The 17,362-nt window shown below is 37.2% G+C and overlaps 1 protein-coding gene across 1 annotated transcript in view; it reads right to left on the bottom strand.

Moving 5' to 3' along the window:
• Positions 1–543: 543 nt before the first annotated feature.
• The window catches only part of LOC131592008 (myotrophin), a 31,078-nt gene continuing 14,259 nt past the window's right edge, over positions 544–17,362 (bottom strand). The window contains exons 2-4 of the mRNA XM_058863200.1: positions 9,455–9,568; positions 8,279–8,362; positions 544–3,796 (exon numbers count right to left, since the gene is read on the bottom strand). Of these exons, the coding sequence (XP_058719183.1) occupies positions 3,710–3,796; positions 8,279–8,362; positions 9,455–9,568 (285 nt within the window). The 3' untranslated portion in view covers positions 544–3,709. The remainder of the gene's footprint in view (positions 3,797–8,278; positions 8,363–9,454; positions 9,569–17,362) is intronic.

The following is a 17,362-nucleotide window of genomic DNA, read 5'->3' as shown; positions in this document are numbered from 1 at the left end:
TTAGATTCAAATCTCTACTGACAAGCAAAGTTATAAAAGGAAGTTCTGACAAAGTCACTGTAAAGATGTCACAAGAATAATGAATAAACATTTCTATATAATTTTATTTATACTTCAGCTGCAATTTTTGTTAATAACCGTTTTCAGTTTCTTAGATGAAGTAAAGGAGAAAGTAAATTGCTTCAGTCTTCAGAGGTAATAGGAGAAACATTCCTCTCTCTACAGATTGTCTCTTAGAACATAACATGAATAGAAGATCTTCATGAATTACCATTTAAGCAGGAAGAGCAGACTACAAGACCACAAAAATAATCAAAACCCCCTTTAAATGGATGCATTTTAAAACCCCCTACAACAACCACAAAGAACATTATATATTTAGTTTTCAAAGCAGCTTCCATTCCACGTTTCAGTTTTATAAGCAGCTGAACAGTTTAATCACTGTACATGTGAGCTGGAACTCATATGCTTTCCAGGCAAACAAAAAGTTGTAGCCTGAGGTTAACAAAACATGGCAGCAAGAAAGGGAAATGAAACTCCAAATTCTCATATAGCACAATTCAAGTTTATTCCATTCATTCTTGCAACACAAACTTAAAAATACAGTATCATTTAGCATTCTGATGTCTATGAACCATGATAATGATGAACCCAACTGTGTCAAAACAGTTAACAATGGTGAAAAGAGAAAGTCAAATATCAAAATGCACAGAGCACTAATTTTTCTTCTGTCACTGCGTAGAAAGATGATTGTTTATCCATTTACAAAATATAATTAAGACAAGTTCATTTTGAAATTTTGCATGCAACACTGCAATTGCTTGACCTAGGACACTCTATTCTTGCCAGCCTCTTCTACAAATAATCAATGTTATGTTCAGTTCCATTTAGCTATTGTACTCCTTTTCTCATTTGCTCCCTGTAAGAAAAAGGGAGCAGAGGGTACAAAATCCAAAACATACTTAAGTTTATAACTTATTCAGCACAAATTTCAAAGGAAAAGGTTTAAGAACAGAGTGGATTTCCAAGTATATGCAATTCCAGTCTGACAAAGTATTTAAATTCTGTTTATAGAATGAAAAATAATTTACAGTTTGGTATTTTTATCTAGTTAGGACCTACTCAAAGATAGAGGAAGCCACCCATTATTTTTTGCACAAAATAGCTAACAAGAAAGAAAAAAATTAACAAGCCCAGTCTCTAGGCAATTACAAATGCATAAGCTTTTATTTTTACTTTTTCTTTTAAATCCTGGGCAAAATGATTAAACATCTGTTATGTAGTGCAAAAAGCAGAAAAGTATTTCTTCTTTATAAGCCAAACGTTAAATGCCATCTTTTTAACTATCTCAAAAGGCAGCTTGGGTATATATTACAGCCAAATTAACACTTGACTCACTGAAGTCTGTTTGCTTCTTTTTTCCCCCAACAGGGTGAAGTAAGAAAAAATAAGGTGTCCCCATAATTGTAGAAAAAGGGAGGCAAAATTGCCTCAGTGAATCTCCAGAAGAGTTAGTACAAAGATGATGTTTCTCTGCTCACTTAAATGAGTTAAAGGGAAGGGCGGGAAAGAATACAGAAGAAAAAAAAACCCAACAAAAATACAAAACCGCTATTGGCCAGACAACTTGACACTAGTCAACACAAAAAACTTGAATAATCAAGTTCTCCACGTAAAAACAGTTTTTGCAGTTTTCTAGACTAGTATCTGAATAGCTAAGTATTTAATAGCATAATATGGAGGCAAATTGATGCCGAAGATTGTTACTTTCATAGCTGAATAAAGAGTTAAACCTATAGTCTGTGTTCACACTATTACAATGACATGACAATCCAGCACTGATCAGAGATAAGATTAAAGAGTCCTCTTATAAATAGTTATTAAAAGCACTGTTCACCAAATATTCTTGTTCTTTTATCAGCAGTTCACCAATTGATTTATCACTGATTTCCAACCCTTCTGCTCTTCCTCGCCACCCATCTCCAAGAAAAAGAGTAATTGCTCTGTACAGTTTATGGCCAGAGTTGATTGTTTCCTCCATTGCTTTTCTTATGGTAGGTGAAGATGTAAATCGGTTCCTGCTCTCATTTTACAGTCTAAACGCAATGCTTTTCATAGCCAAGACATTCAATCCTAATATGCAACATTATTCAAGTAAAACTAAGTCTCCATTAAATACAAGTGGTAGCCACCAGTCTACTTCTATATATCCTCTCAATTTCAACAGTGATATCAAAATAATATCAGCTACTTTTGTTTAAGAATTCAGCATGAGACGTTATATACATTTGTTTTGCTGTATTGCGTTTGTCAGCAGAAAGTTTGAAATTGGTATTCCAAAAGAGAGGAAGATGTATAGTTTGTGGTATAGAACCTGTTATTCAGTTTTAGGTGAACCAAGAGTCTAATGAAAATTTTCAGGATGAAAGTCAGAAGCTCAGACATTCCTGAGGACCACAAGATGTGACGGGAGTGCCTAGAACATGATTAAACACCGTCCCATAAATGATCAAGACTGTCATACTTACTGGGATTGTAAATCTTATCTAAAAGTCAATGGTTAATGTGGTATGGTCACACTGGCAACTTCCAAAACAAGCCTCATGCCTTAATGGAATTTAAGAGGTTCATCCATTTGACAATGAAACACTGATTTGAAGATATGCACAATTAAAAAATTCTGTAGTAGTTTGAGCAAGTTAAGACTTCTGCTTGTACATCTTCCTGCTTCTACATCTGAACTTAGAAAGGTTCCATGTTTACCAGGAAAGTTTAGCAACAATATTCACCTGATATGAATGTCTAAATAACTACTGTTCATTTTCCACATTTGCCTTGATTATCCTTGTGTACTAAACAGCGTGGAGCTTTCACACGTGTCTAGGAATTTTATGCTGATGTGGTGAGTAAAGAAATTTCATCTTACATTCCTTTCGGAAAAAAACTAGTGAAATTTTGACCTCTCTCTCAAAACCAGTTACTTAAAATGCCTGTCCTGGACCAGAACAAATATGGGATAGAAAGACTTCAAATTCAAGCACCCAGAAGTACCTTGGCAGATATTATGGAGTGTAACACCACCATGCCTCAACCAGTCTTTCTCGGTTTGCTCAAGAGTCAGAAAACATTAGTGTGACATCCAATTAGTCAATATAAAGAACAGCTCCAATAACTAGTATCAAAAGTCCTTTAAACTGCAACAGAAGCTTCAGGCAGAAGAAGAGTAATAAAGCTACCCATTGAGAGAGGAGAGAGAAGAGAGAAGAGCAACCCAGCCACCTACATTACTACACTTCAGATTATGGCAGACACTAATAGCATGGGACTACTGTCTCCTTCACAATTAATTTCAGGTACATAGCACAGTACTTCCATCTAAAGGAAGTACTTCCATCTATCTAAAAAATCTTAGTACTAATCTAGGAGGCTTACAAGCCAAAAATTCAGCATGGTCTGTCTTCCTCCTTCCATTTTCACTAGAAACGGGAAGAGATTGTGCACTGGAAAGAAGTCCTAGAGGGACACTGCTCATAATAGTTTTCAACCCTCTCCAACCAGATTATCTTCGATACAAGCCCCTAACTAGTCTGACTCAAAGAATTTCCCTCCCCCCAAAGTATTTAGCTGAAGAAGCTGGAAGATGCAAAGAGTGACAGACAGGCAGCAGTGTGAGGCCACAGGAGAGACATTTAAGGTATCAGTCCATCCGTCACTGAAGAAGAGTCTTGATTGCCTGGTTGTCAGTGGCTTCAAAGGCAGTTAGTCCGTCTGGGCCTTTCACAGTCTTGTCAGCACCCTGGAAAGACAATGAGAAGGACTGTCAATTCATAAAGCCAGGCTGCATCAGTACAAAGTGCGTCTAAACTCACATACCTTGCATAATTATATTGATTACATACAGCTTTTTAGTGCAGTGCCTTGTTTTCATTCAGAAACCAACCAGACATGATTTATGTACAGAACTTTTCAGCATGCAGCTAATCTGAGTTTCCAGCTTCGTCATTTAAAAATAAGGAAAAAAGCCACATATTTTTGTTACACAGCAAGTTGCAAGTCCAACAAATTATCAGTGTTAATCTTAGAAACAGATGGATTTTCTGTTTCCAGAAACTACTACTCTCACAGAAGCAAAAATTCAATGTTACACACTTCTACAAATTCTATAGTGCAAGAAGCTCTCACGTGCTAAATTGGATGGATAATACCTGGAAGAGCTGATTTACTAACAAATCATACTATATCCATTCTATATCATAAAATTGCAGCACTCAATAAGGACTGTGCTTCTTTTCCATTCTGAAAAAAAAGTCCCTACTGATACATCAGAAAAGCACCACAGAATCATTCCAAGTCCAAAACTGCTCAGGTTTGTTTTGAAAGTTATGAGCACACCTAAAAGGCAACAAAACAGAACAGGGAGGCAACAGGAAAATGAAGGATAATGCACCAACTGGTTAAATCAAAGAATTAGAATAAACTGCTTCAAGTAAGCACAAGCACAGTGCCAGATTTATAGGAGGAGAACAAAAGAAGGGAAACAGTGATTAACAAGTCATGTTTGCTTTGAGCACTGTGTAATCATATTCATGAAAGGGAAAACATAGATTAAACTGTAAATAGGGTAGCTAAATAAGGGGACAAAAGTTATTAGAGATCACAGGACTTATTTCAGAACAACTCTGCAAGATGATAGGCAAATCTCACTTGAAAATATGTCTGTTTGCTATATCAAATGAGAGGAAAAACACTTTGGGTCCAAACACATTTTGTCAAAAGTGTGCACAGCAGAAGGTTGTCTTCGGTTTATGCATAAGCTCTCCATAGAATAAGTACAAATCCCTTCTCAATTACAAGGAAGACTGTGAGTTACTATTAAGGAGACTGAATAGCTTAAGAACATAATGGATCTTGAATTTCCATAGCTTCTTTACTGATTAAACACACAAAGCCTCACTGAACTTCCAAACGTAATACCATGTCTGCTCCTGAGACAACTCTCACTTCCTTAAACTTTTCTAATAAACTGGATCTGATACCACTGCCATGTGCCACCAATACTACTTTTCCCAATGTAGGATATTTCCCTCTGAAACTTGTACTCTTTACTTGCATGTACTCAACCTGTCACTCAAAAAAGATGGTTTGCAGTGGTTTTTAACACAGCACTGCCAGTCTTGAGGTCCACTGGCCAAACCGATCCTCTTGGAGCTGCTCACCTTCCTTGTGGCCCCTAGAGACTCTCAGTGCAAGAGATGCATTGAATTCACTCCAGTGACAGGAGAAATTGTAGTATTTTCTCTCTCCTATCACTGTGTAACATCCTTGGCCCAAGGATGTTGCAGTTCTTTGGGATATGAACATGAGCTGAATTAGCCTGCTCCCAACAAGTGACAATTTGGTTACTGAAAACACACACTTGTGCTCAAAGCATGGGAACATTGCTTGTAGAACATTTATTTCCCCCCTAAAAATACCCCCGAGAGATTTAGCAGGTATTCAACATTTACAGTCTTAGTTGTCCAGGGAAAAGACTGGCAACTAGGAGTACAAATAGCTCCTTCTGCAGATGTTGATTATTTTTACTGCTTGGATAGCACTCAGATTAGAGTCTATGTTGAAATCAAGAAGGCTTCAAAGTTGTTCCTTGATATTAAGCTCAGAAAATCTTGAAGAAAAATGGAACTATGCAGTAACTGATCTGACAAGTTGGAAAGAACTTCAATTCACAAAACTGTTTGCCAATGTACCAGCATTTAGGGTACCAGAGGTAACAGTTAACTGAGGTACCTTTGAAGTATAAAGAGAGGTTTTAATTTTAACACAGGACTGCTCTTCCCCCCTCAGAAAAATACTACAGTAAAGCTATTGACATGCAAGACCTGGGTTTCTAAAACAGCTTTACTGAATGTAGGATAAGAGGGTCATAACTACCTAAGGAGGACACCATTTATTAAACTCAGTACCAATAAATTTAGAAAATGGCCCATTAGCTAGACAGAAAGATTCCTGCCTACATTCAATAAAAAGAGAAGGAAACAATAAAGGTCAGATCAAGAGGACTTTAATTTGCAGAAGTACAACACTGCCTGGAAGCAACTTTAATAAAAAACTCATAAAAGTACAATGATTCCACAGTATTCTCTACTTCCCTAAAGTAAAAAGTTACTAATATTTGTATTATGTTCTATTCTGAAAATACACATACACAAATATAAACCCTCTCTCCCCTTTGCACGGTAATAAAAAACAAACTCACTTAAGCCACCAGGCCAAGCACAAATGTTAAACAAGCTCTGAGAGCCACACAGGAACTACTTTGCTCCAGCTGCAGTTCTGGAAAAAACCCAAAGCAACAAACACAGAACCCATGTTGGGAGCTGAGCCCCCATCAAACTGCAAAACCAGAACTGGGGGCACTTAATGAAGTTAGGAGAAGATTGCTTTACACAGCAAGCAGCAAACTGCTAAAAAAGAGTTGCCAGGTGACATAACAGAGGCAGATGTCTTCTTGTTCAAAAAGTACATGGATGAATTCATGGGCAACAGATCTGCCAACACTTTTGAACGGGGGACAGACGTGAACACCTCTGAAATCCCCAGTACAGCAACCAAGAATGAAGGGAAAGAGTGAACAGATGTCATACTCACAGCTCTTCTTTTTGCCACACTCAGAAGAAAAAAGGTGCTTAACAGGATATTTCTTGTAACACAAAAGCAGAACTATTTTGGAAGTTGAACAAATGGATGAAGTTTGTTGCATCCTATGCAACAACTCTTGCCCTCCATTTGAAGCTTTCAAACTTAATTGTCTATTTTAACACCTTGGTTTCTCTGAAACTAAAAAATCACAACTTTTTACATTACAAACCAAACACTGAATTATTAAAGAAAAACATGGATCAATGTTTGAAACATTTCTTCCCCACAGCAGGGAAGATGCATAAAAAGCAATGGAGAATGTTGGCTTAGTAACCAAGAAGAACACTGAACAGTCAGGAATTTTTAGATATTTCAGTAAGGGCTGAATCTGGATTCCCAGGTATCTGCTACCAAAGAACATATGACTATGGCACAAACACGGTGTGACATGTTTAAACTAATGTTTAAACAAGGGCCATAAAATAACTGTGTTAGAAGACAGAACAACCACCGCATATAAACCCTGCCTCAAACAGAGCTGATAAGCCAACTTCCAGTTTATAAACATTTCATCAGCTAGCCCATGTAAATGGAAACAATCAACATTTAACTATGCATGAAGAAATATGAAAGTAATTTATTATTTGACCTACCTATATATTTATTATATATATATAGGTATTACATATATGTAATATATTATTTTATATTTATTATATAACTTACCTAAGATGGAAAAAACCTCCAAACCAGAAATAGAAATAAATCAACATGGGATAAAGGATACCTCATTTTTTGATGATCCTAAATGAAGGATCAATCCTCACAATAAACTTAAGCAAGTATACACCATTTGAATTCTAAATTAAACGTCACTGCATTTGTTGGCAAAAATGTGTAAGTAATATCAGACAAGATCAAAGAAGTCAAGTGAAATTTATTCAGAATTAAAGCAGTTAAGGAAAACTTTACCCTGGAAGTGGCATATGAAAGTATTACACAGCAAGAAATCCTTTGGACAAATGATGTAAATGTAATCAAGTAGGAGTGCATACCACTGGAGACAAAAGATGGCCTGAACTAACTACTGGCTTTGTAAAATTGATCACCTTTGTAATATAAATCGAAGTGCAAACAGAGTCAAATTAAGTTTATTCTCCCCAGGACAAAATTTACAAAGCAATAAGACAGGGAAAGCTTGGCTTCCTACTTTTATTTCCTCTCCCTCTGCCAACCCAGATGGGTTCTCAGTCATCTGGCAAAAGTTGAGGGAAACCACACCTCTGAGCAACTTCACAGCAGAGATTCCATCACATGAAACACTTAAACAGCTGCCAAAGCCAAATCCACTGAAGGAATGCATTTTTTTTTCCCCTTACTGATTAGCAGTTCTGCTCTCTAGCTAGAACCCACAATAGTCTTATGGTCACTGTTACTTTTGCTACAGCACAGAAGTCCTGCAACTTTGTCCTTCAGCTGTCTTGCACCACAGAGTACCCTCTCTGTTTAGCAACATAAATGGCATTTATTTGATGTTCTGAACATATGATCTAGAGCATCATAATCTTCCTGAAAAAAAAAAATATCACAGTAATATGCTTTGCTAATGGATGACTTGTTCAAAACACTCCTATCTTACCTTTGACAGAAGCAATTTCACACAGGAAACGTGGCCCTCATAGACTGCTGATAGGAGTGGTGTGATATTGTGTTTGTCTGGAGCCTGTAAGTTGAGACACAATTACTTGAAGGACAATTTCACACAGCATTACAGGGTTTCACAGAACTTTTTAATTATCTTTAATCAACAGCAGAGGAAGCAAAAATTTAAGAATATTAGCCAGAAATACATTCTACTGGATTTTTTCTCTCTCTTTTATAAAAGTTTTCATTTAAAAAATAGGTAGTAGCAAGATATTTCTTTCACAAGACTTCTAGGTATCCCAAAGCTAGATAAATTGTCCATAATTTTAGGCCAGTGATGGAAATTGTGCAGTTTCAGGTGACAAATTTTGCCCAATTTAAAAATGCTACTCCTAATTCTCCAGTTCACAGCCAACATTACTTTAGAAAACAATTTTGGATGAAACATTGTTTTGGCTGTCTTCTCTCTAAACTACAGCCCTGGAAAGAATAAGAAAGGGAGCAACTGAAATGCTATTTTTAACTCTTCCCTAGCTAGGAAAATTCCCAAGGAAGAGATAATGTTTCCAGACATCCAGGAGGAAAATCTAAGCATTTTTGTTATGAACTAAAGCTAAGATGTCTTACATGTTAACTTTTGGACAAGCACTAAGGAACAACATTTGGGGTGTATGGTTAAAGTATTTAGGAGCTTAACTTCTGGAGAGCTGATATAGCTCAGTCAAGTCTTTTCAAAACAAGAAGCCATGCCTGTCAAGCTACAGCAAAATTACTTAAACCATAAAGAATGTCTCCAAAGAAGAAAATTTTAACAGCTGATCCTGCCCTGGCTGAGGATGTCTTCTTAAACCCCTTCCAATAAATGTAAATATGCATTGCAAACCTTATGATGTGATTACCGGAATAATTTTTCTAATTGCGGTCAAATTAAATTTTAACTTTTTATAGCTACAAGCAACTTTTTCCAGTGTGTCCCAAGAGAATTAAAACATTTAATAAACATAATTTGTAAGATTCTAACCTCTAGAATCCCACCTCTCAAATATTCTTAAATGCATCCAACTGTTTAGTTTGATTTATATATTTCAGTGACTATTTAGGCACTTACACCAACCCCTTCGGTGTGTGTGGGAAGACTTTAAGACCTGTTTGCAAATACATTAATACATACATTAATGTCAGCTCCTTTCAAGAGCAGAAATTCCAGAATCTCAAGCTGTCCACAGTCTGCTGCATAGTGAAGAGGCTTCCTCCCACCTTCAAGTGTCCGGTTGACATCTTCACCCTTCAATATAAACACAATCTAATGAGCAAAATTTTTGAGCTAACAAACGAGAGAGAGCTTGAAAGAAATCCAACACCTTTGAACGTGCTGAAGAATGTTCTACCCAAATATTTCAGTCACTGCCCAAGAAAAATGAAAAATAAGTTACTCAATTTTTATTCCCTCACATCAGCTTTTATGACTGTAAGACAACCTCGATCTCTTGTTCCATATTGCATCTCAGGTGTAACAAGTACCAAGTGCACTAAGTAACTCATGATTTTTAAAAAAAACCCAAACCAAATCAATAAAAAAAAAATCATTAGAACTTGTATGAGATGCACCCCTTGGCTCATTTTTCTCCTCTTGCCCCACAGCTAGGATCATAGCTATCTGGCTAAGTTCCTTTATCTGCTTCTATGAATACTGAAGTTTTGCATAATGACAAACCAGCTGCATAGAAGTAAGTCAGCATCATAACTACCAGCAAATGAGTCCAGGCTATCCATAATTTACAACCCAATTATGAAACTGTCCACACTGCTTTATAAATAGTACTTGCCAATTCTACATGATATAAACAAGTCTGAAGAGTCAACCGAATCAGGCCACAGGAAGTTGTACTCTAATTCCTCCTGTGTGAGTGGATTGAGACACCTCTTAAGGCGTAAACAAAATTTAATTTACTGAGTACCTAATCAGCTTTGTTTCTTCACCTTGGGTTGTGCAACTAAGGATAAACTGATTTACTGCCCTTCATTAGTGACAAGTTACTAGAAACCAACTAGAGACAAGCTGTGTGGTAAGTTACTTCTTGTTCCTATGTGCAAAGGATCTTAGTATTTTAGGAAGTGGCTACATTTAGCATCATACTCCAAGCCCTGTATCTCCACAGAAAAACAACCAGGAGAATTTCGGCTGCAGCACTAATTCATACTTCTCTATAGGGCCCCTGCAGTTCCCTCACTCCTGTCCCAAATTTCTAGAAAGTACACAGAATAGAGGGATTGACATTTATCTTCCAGACATTACTTCCCTTCTAAGAATGGAAGAGAAGATTGCCAAAAGGAAATCTTACTCTGCTTTTGATGTTCTATATAATCAGAGTTTTACACTACTAATCAAATAACAAGATGACCTTGTTATTCTCCTCTCTTCTCAATAGGATATTCAATTATTCATCATATACCCTTGTAGAAGATAGTATTGTGATGTAGCTTCTCATTTGCTGAATTTCATTGACAATTAAGTTCCAAAGAAAAAAAATTAAAAAAAAAAAATCACCCAGATCAAAGTAGGCTAATAGCACATAAATAGTCTGGGAAAGCAAGTAAAGAAACAGCATATACTTATGCTGAACATTAAACTCTACCCATACTTTTATTTGCACACAGACTCTTCCCATCAATTTTAAAACAACTGGCATTTACATAACCCCTCATGTTTGCTGATACATTAGAGATTGGGTGCACAAGTTTGAGAAGCCAACCACATGAAAGCCACATAATAACCAACCCAAAACAGTCTACAACAACCCTTGTAAAGTCTGGCACATGCCAAGACATGGTAAGAAAAGGAGCATGGGAGAAGGGCAGGCAAGCTAAGTCCTGGGACAGCACACAGTCAAGCCACAAAGCTCACAGTCAAAAGGAAAGTTAGAGTCACCACTTCTCAAGATTAGGACAGCAAAGCTCTCACTTTCTTAAACTTGTATTATTTGGCTCGCTGACTTATACTATAGTAATTTTTCTTTGTTTTTAAAGAATAAAACAAAGGTCCTCTGTTCTCTCCTAAGCTGGCTGTGGAATAAATTCCTGCTGGACAATGCTTTCTGAAGGAAAAAAAAAGCCACCAGATCTCCTACTCTTTTAAGATCCCCATAAAGATGATGAAAACTTATTTACAGGGGAGTATCTAGTAAAAGGTCTGCAAATAAAGCTGTCCCAAATACAGATAACATGGTATTGAATACTGACACTGAGAACACATATCAATAACATTCAAAATTAAACATCAGAACATTTTAGTCTGAATTAACAGAACAAAGACATCATGTAAATTACAAAAATTAAAAAAAAAAAGTACTCTTATATTCTGCAATAAACCGAGTCAAATATCCAGCTGTTTCACAGGTGTGAAAAGCCATGGTAAAACAGACCACTGAATGTTATAAAGCTTTACCTGGCCTTTCCTACTGCCAGTCCAAGATATATAGAAATAGGAAGGGAAGGTAAAGCAAAATATTTAATATACAGGGATCAAACTCTGGCAAAACCACTTGTTTCAAATGCAATCATTAACATATATACATTAAAAAACTTGCAGGACTCTTCAGAGATAATTTCTCTCTGGGCTTTAGATCTCCTATTTATATTGCCAAGGGCATCTCTCTGTAGGACAAGCAGTGGTTTCCCAAGTGAGGTGTGAAAACTCAAAGTGCAAGACAATCCATTGAGGTGTGAACAGAAAATCTATATTGCACTATTAATAAAACATAAAAATAGTGTCTATTTCATCTTAAGTTCAACCTTTCATTTCCATTTTTGGGATATATTTTATAATGTGCACATTACACAATACAGGAATACATATTGAAGTTGTCTTAAATATCAAGTCCCAACCCTCCCTGCTCTGAGCCAGGCTGGATGGGGTCTAGTGGAAGGTGCCCCTGTCCATGCAGGAGAGTTGGAACTAAATCTTTAAGCATAAGATGAAGACTTGAGCCCCTGCCTCATAAATGGAACACCTCTGGTGAAGGTGTGGTTACTGATGCCAACACAATGAGACAAAGTGGTCTCTCAAGCCCTGCCATAGGTTGGTACAGCAAACAGCACACAAGTAAAGATTCAAAGAAAAATGTTATCTCTACATAAAGTTTTCCAGATTTACTGTGGTTTTGGATAATACTGGCCAAACATGCCATAATGAATGCTATGAATTTGGGTATCAGCAGTCTTATGCAATGACCATTCTCAATACAGAACTCTGAGATGGCAAAGTAATGGTGGGCTGAAACTAAGCTGCTGAAGGTTTACACTAAAAATCACCATCCCCTGCAGAGGGACATGGTCCGAATCCACATGAACTGACAAAATGGAGCATAATTTTTCATTTATACCCACAGGAGTAAAATCTTCTGTGCACTGGACCAAAAGTGACAGAAGGATTCTTCAAAAGAAGTTTTTTCCTTCTGCCATCTTCTAGAGTCTAACAGATCAGCAAGGATATTAACTCATATATTTGGAAAAGATACAATTACTCCAGGATCAAGGAATCCTATAACCCTCAAAATAAAACACAGCTTCAGTCAAAGGTCATGCTTCTCCTGAAAGAAGATTTATGTTCACTTTCTAGAGCAGACCCACAAATTCACTAACAATGGTGCAAGTATTTGTGCACAGCTTCAAAAATTTGCCCATGCAAAAGAAAAGGACATGATCACCTCTTTAATGACCTTCCAGAATACATTGAGTTTACTCAGTCACCCATTTAAGGCTAAGTCTGGCATAATCCACATTAGTAACATTTTTCTTTTCAGATCAAAGACCCAGGGCACCAGCTATGCGATAACATTAAAAACCCATTCAACCCATGAAACATCAGAAACAGCAGTTCCCAGGTATCTGCTTTAATCCCCTCTATTAAAATCTGATTATGGGTAAAGAAAAGCCTCTGTGAATCTCCAATTACTAAACAAGACGACATAAAAGAAAACTTATATAGCCTATTTCAAAAAGTCACATAGGATAGCTAACAGCACATTCAATTAGAAAGTCTTTAAGTATCAATGCCAGCTGAGACGTGGCTATCAACTTTTTACTGAAGGACAGGAAAATAAAAAACTGGAAACTCACTTCAAAATACCTTTGAGAACTTTGCTTTTTAAGTAACTAAGAGTAGGATTCTTTATATCGTCTTATGAATGCAACTATCACCCACTTTCTGTAATGGAGCAATTTAATCCATAAAAAGATCTGTTCTGACTAATTTCTTAAATGAATACTGTCAAAAGTAGTTACTCTTGAACTTAATTCTTTCATTACCCTCTCTCTCACACATTTTCCTTGCTTTACCTTCTTTTGGCAATATACCTACACAAAATCCCTTGTTATATCTCATGTCCTTTTCCAGTTTAGCTCTAGTCAAGGCTTTGGCTTTTTTAGTTCCATCCCTGCATACCCTTGGAAAGTGCCTGTGTTCTTCTTGGGTACTCAACCCCCAATTCCAATTTTTATGCTACCCCTCTTTCTTCCTGAGCTTAGAGAGGATACCCTGACAACAAAGCTGCCTTCCTGTACACCTGATGGATGTCCCAGAGTAATCTGGAAGGATCTGCACCTCAACAGCTGCCCTCAATAAGTTGTGCCAGATTTAATTTCTTTTTCTTTTGCAGCCCTTGTTAAAAGAATGAACCAGACTTTGCTGACTTTGTCCTTAATGCACGTTATGACATCAGCTCCACGTAAATGTTGGATGAACAAGTTTAGTCATAAAGTACAACTTCTAAAGCTCATTATTTTCCAGGGAGATTATTTAACCATACCAAACTGACTCCATCCTTCAACAGCCCCTGCCTTTCTGTAGCCTGTATTACACAAGGCTGTATCCTATGCCTGCCTTGGTCTCCCTTTATCTGCTAACTCCCTCTTTTCCTAGCACCTGCCAGTTTCAGAAGCATCAACACTTAAAGCCAAATGAGCTAAACTCAAGTTTAACCTCATCTAGCACCATTCTAGCACTCCTACAGCATGCTCCAGGTGCCTCAAGCACAGGCTTATTTTGCAGTGGCACAGGAACTGAAACCAAACCTGAGCCAGGTGTTCACGTGAGCACTGTGGTTTGTCAGTAGTGTTGTTCTAGAACATTATGCCAGGCTACAAATGTCACAGCTTCACTTTAGCACCAACTTTTCTCCTGCGTGGCAGGAACAGCTCTGCTGCTTCCAGCCAAAGTTTGACCCTTCCCACCCCTGCACCAGAATTAGTCACTGAATGATGAATCCAGTGAGGAAATTAATCAGTGTGAGAATTTATTTGATCATTTCCTTCATCTGTTCCATGACTTGGCACCTGAACACACCAGCAATTAATAGCTGGGATTTACACTGCAGTTCTACCACAGGAATAGAAACTGACAATTGCAGCCTCATTAAATCCTATTGCATAGGTTAACTGTATTAGTAGAGCAGTGCCTGCAATAGTTGTGGCATTAAAATGCTCTTTCAGATTTAGAAACAACTCCATATCCCCATCTGTACTTATCCCGTCATGCAAAAATAACTGCATCTCCCCTTTTTATGCATTCCTTTCATTTCAGTTTTAATGAAGGAAATCAGATTCCATGCAGTCAGATGTCCTTAGAGTGCAGGGAAGCATCTTGCAGGAGCTACTGGGCAATTCTTGTCTTCATTATTCTAGGAAAGAAAATAACTCTCTGTACAGTCTGTTGCATTACTTCCATCGCTTTGCATACAAGGGATGGCCACCCCTACAGTGTATTAGATAACTTTGACATATTAAATATAGCAACAACTTAATCACTGCTATCTCAGTGGAAAAGAGGAAGAGTAAAAAATCCTCTTACTATAAAGAAAAGTTTAAGTCCTATGGATGAGATATTTTGACTATTTTGCTGCATATTGAAAATATTACTTCCAAAAACTTCATATTTACTATTTTCCCCACAGGCTTTGTTTATGCTGGCTGTATTATTTGTTTTTAGAAATTCAAAGAGATTAAGTAAGATGGCAGAAGTAAACTGTAATTTATGGCGTTGGATACAATCTCAAGAAATGTTTTGCCATAACAGAAATTATGCTGCTATCCACTAAATTAAATCTTTCCCTCCAATGTAAGTAAGTTTTAGTTTTTGAATCAAACTAAGTGCCTGAAATGTTAAGTTATATTATTTGAAGTAGAACATATATAAACTGAGCTTTGAAATCACTTAAGAACAATATACTCCTTAGTCTTCTGAAGGAAGAGCAAGCGCTTGGATAAATACACCTGTAGAAAAAAATTATTAGGCATATACTCAAACAGTTTAGAAAATAAATCTTGCACTTCCACAATGGGTATGTGGGGGGCATGGATGAACTGGTTATGTCTTAATCTTCCCCAAACACACTATTTCATTTTCTCAGAGTTTGAGTCTGCTCACACCCCCTCAATAATTCTCCACTACAACTTTCTCTGGATTCATTCATCTCTGGAACGACTTTATAAAAAACCGCAAGCCCACTTCCCCAAACCATCAAAATTCCACAAACACCAGGTAAGTACTCTGAAGATTAAAATACATTATTTTTGCCACTCCACTTAAATTCTCAAAATGGCTGTATTTGAAGTACTTGAGCCAAAGTACTTCTTAACCTGTGTTTGTTTCAGTTATAGGTTCAGAGTTTTCAAGTGTCTCCTGCTACCACATGTCAGCTCTGGGGATCATCTAACCAAAAGTTACCTCTCTAGCACTGAAGATATAAACACCTTAATGGAGAATCCCTAAAAACTGCAGCAGAAACAACTGAAAAAACCACCCATTTTCTATACACAATCATTCTACAATTTCTAAAGTAACTATGAGCTTAAAAATACTGTAAGCCAAGCACAAACTTCAGTCCTTACTCAAACAGTAGAAACAAGATGATGTTTTTCATATAGCTAATCCATGGGTCATAAACACTGGTGGTAATGAGAGAAAAGTCAAATACCACACTTCCTGAAATCTGACTAATAATCTAAAAATATAAGGAGAGTTTAATTCTACAAGCTTGTCAGTCTAGTGACTCATGCCATTACAGACTATTTAAGGCTGAAAGGGAACTCTGGAGGTTATACAGTCCAACATTTGCTCAAAGCAGATCCAATCAGATCCGGCTGCTCAGCTGAGTTCTACAGATCTCCAAGAATTGAAGATTACAAAAGTTCTCCAGGCATAAGCCATTCCCAGGGTTTCATCATCCTCATAAGGAAGTATTTTTTCTCTAACATCTAATCAGAATTTCTTGCATTTCAACTGGAACTGTTGTCTCTTACACTTTCACTGTGCACAGCTAAGCAAACCTCTCTATATCTTGCCCTTTGTACAGAAAGCTAAATATAAAATCTTCCCTTTATCTTCCTAAAAGGAAAAGAACCCAAAATATTAACAACAAAACTCAAAAAAACAAGCTACTGCAATTCTAACAGCATCAACTTGTACATCCTTCACCTACCAATAAAAACAGCAGTAGAAAAGCTTTCATCGTTATTTCAACAAGTCCTTTGCTCCATAAACTAATTGGTACAGATCTTCCTATGCCTTCCAGATTCCTAACTAACTTCAACTCAATTTCAGCTGTCATACCTCCCCTGTCTCTGCATATTTGTATGTTTCTAGATTCCTTCCAGTGGACCACTTTGCTTTCCCCTTCTTAACTAGTAACTAGTTTTGCTTTCCCCCTTCTTAACTTACCTCAGTGACTCTGAGTATTTGTTAAGATTCCTCTAAACATGTGACGAGGGATACAAGCTGCAGAATTGAAAAACACTTAGTATTTCTCCTGCTCCCATGTTAGAGAGTTCCAAGTTCTAAAGAAAGGCCCCTGAAGGATGATCTTGAGCTTCTTCACTTTAGAAAGGTTGCAGTAACATCTTATTTGTACTCATACAGCACAAGTACAGCTAAGCACAGGTACAGTCTGGGCAGAGAATGGATTGAGAGCTGCCCTGGGGAGAAGGACTTGGGGGTGTTGGTGGATGAGAAGCTTTGACACGTCTCAGCAAAGGGTGCTTGCAGCCCTGAGAGCCAAATGTACCATGGATTGGACCCAAAGCC

This window comes from Poecile atricapillus, chromosome W (assembly GCF_030490865.1).
Source record: "Poecile atricapillus isolate bPoeAtr1 chromosome W, bPoeAtr1.hap1, whole genome shotgun sequence".
In the NCBI taxonomy this organism is placed as follows: domain Eukaryota; kingdom Metazoa; phylum Chordata; class Aves; order Passeriformes; family Paridae; genus Poecile; species Poecile atricapillus.
The sequence above is the reverse complement of the archived record's forward strand: the minus strand, read 5'-3'. Positions and strand labels throughout refer to the sequence as shown.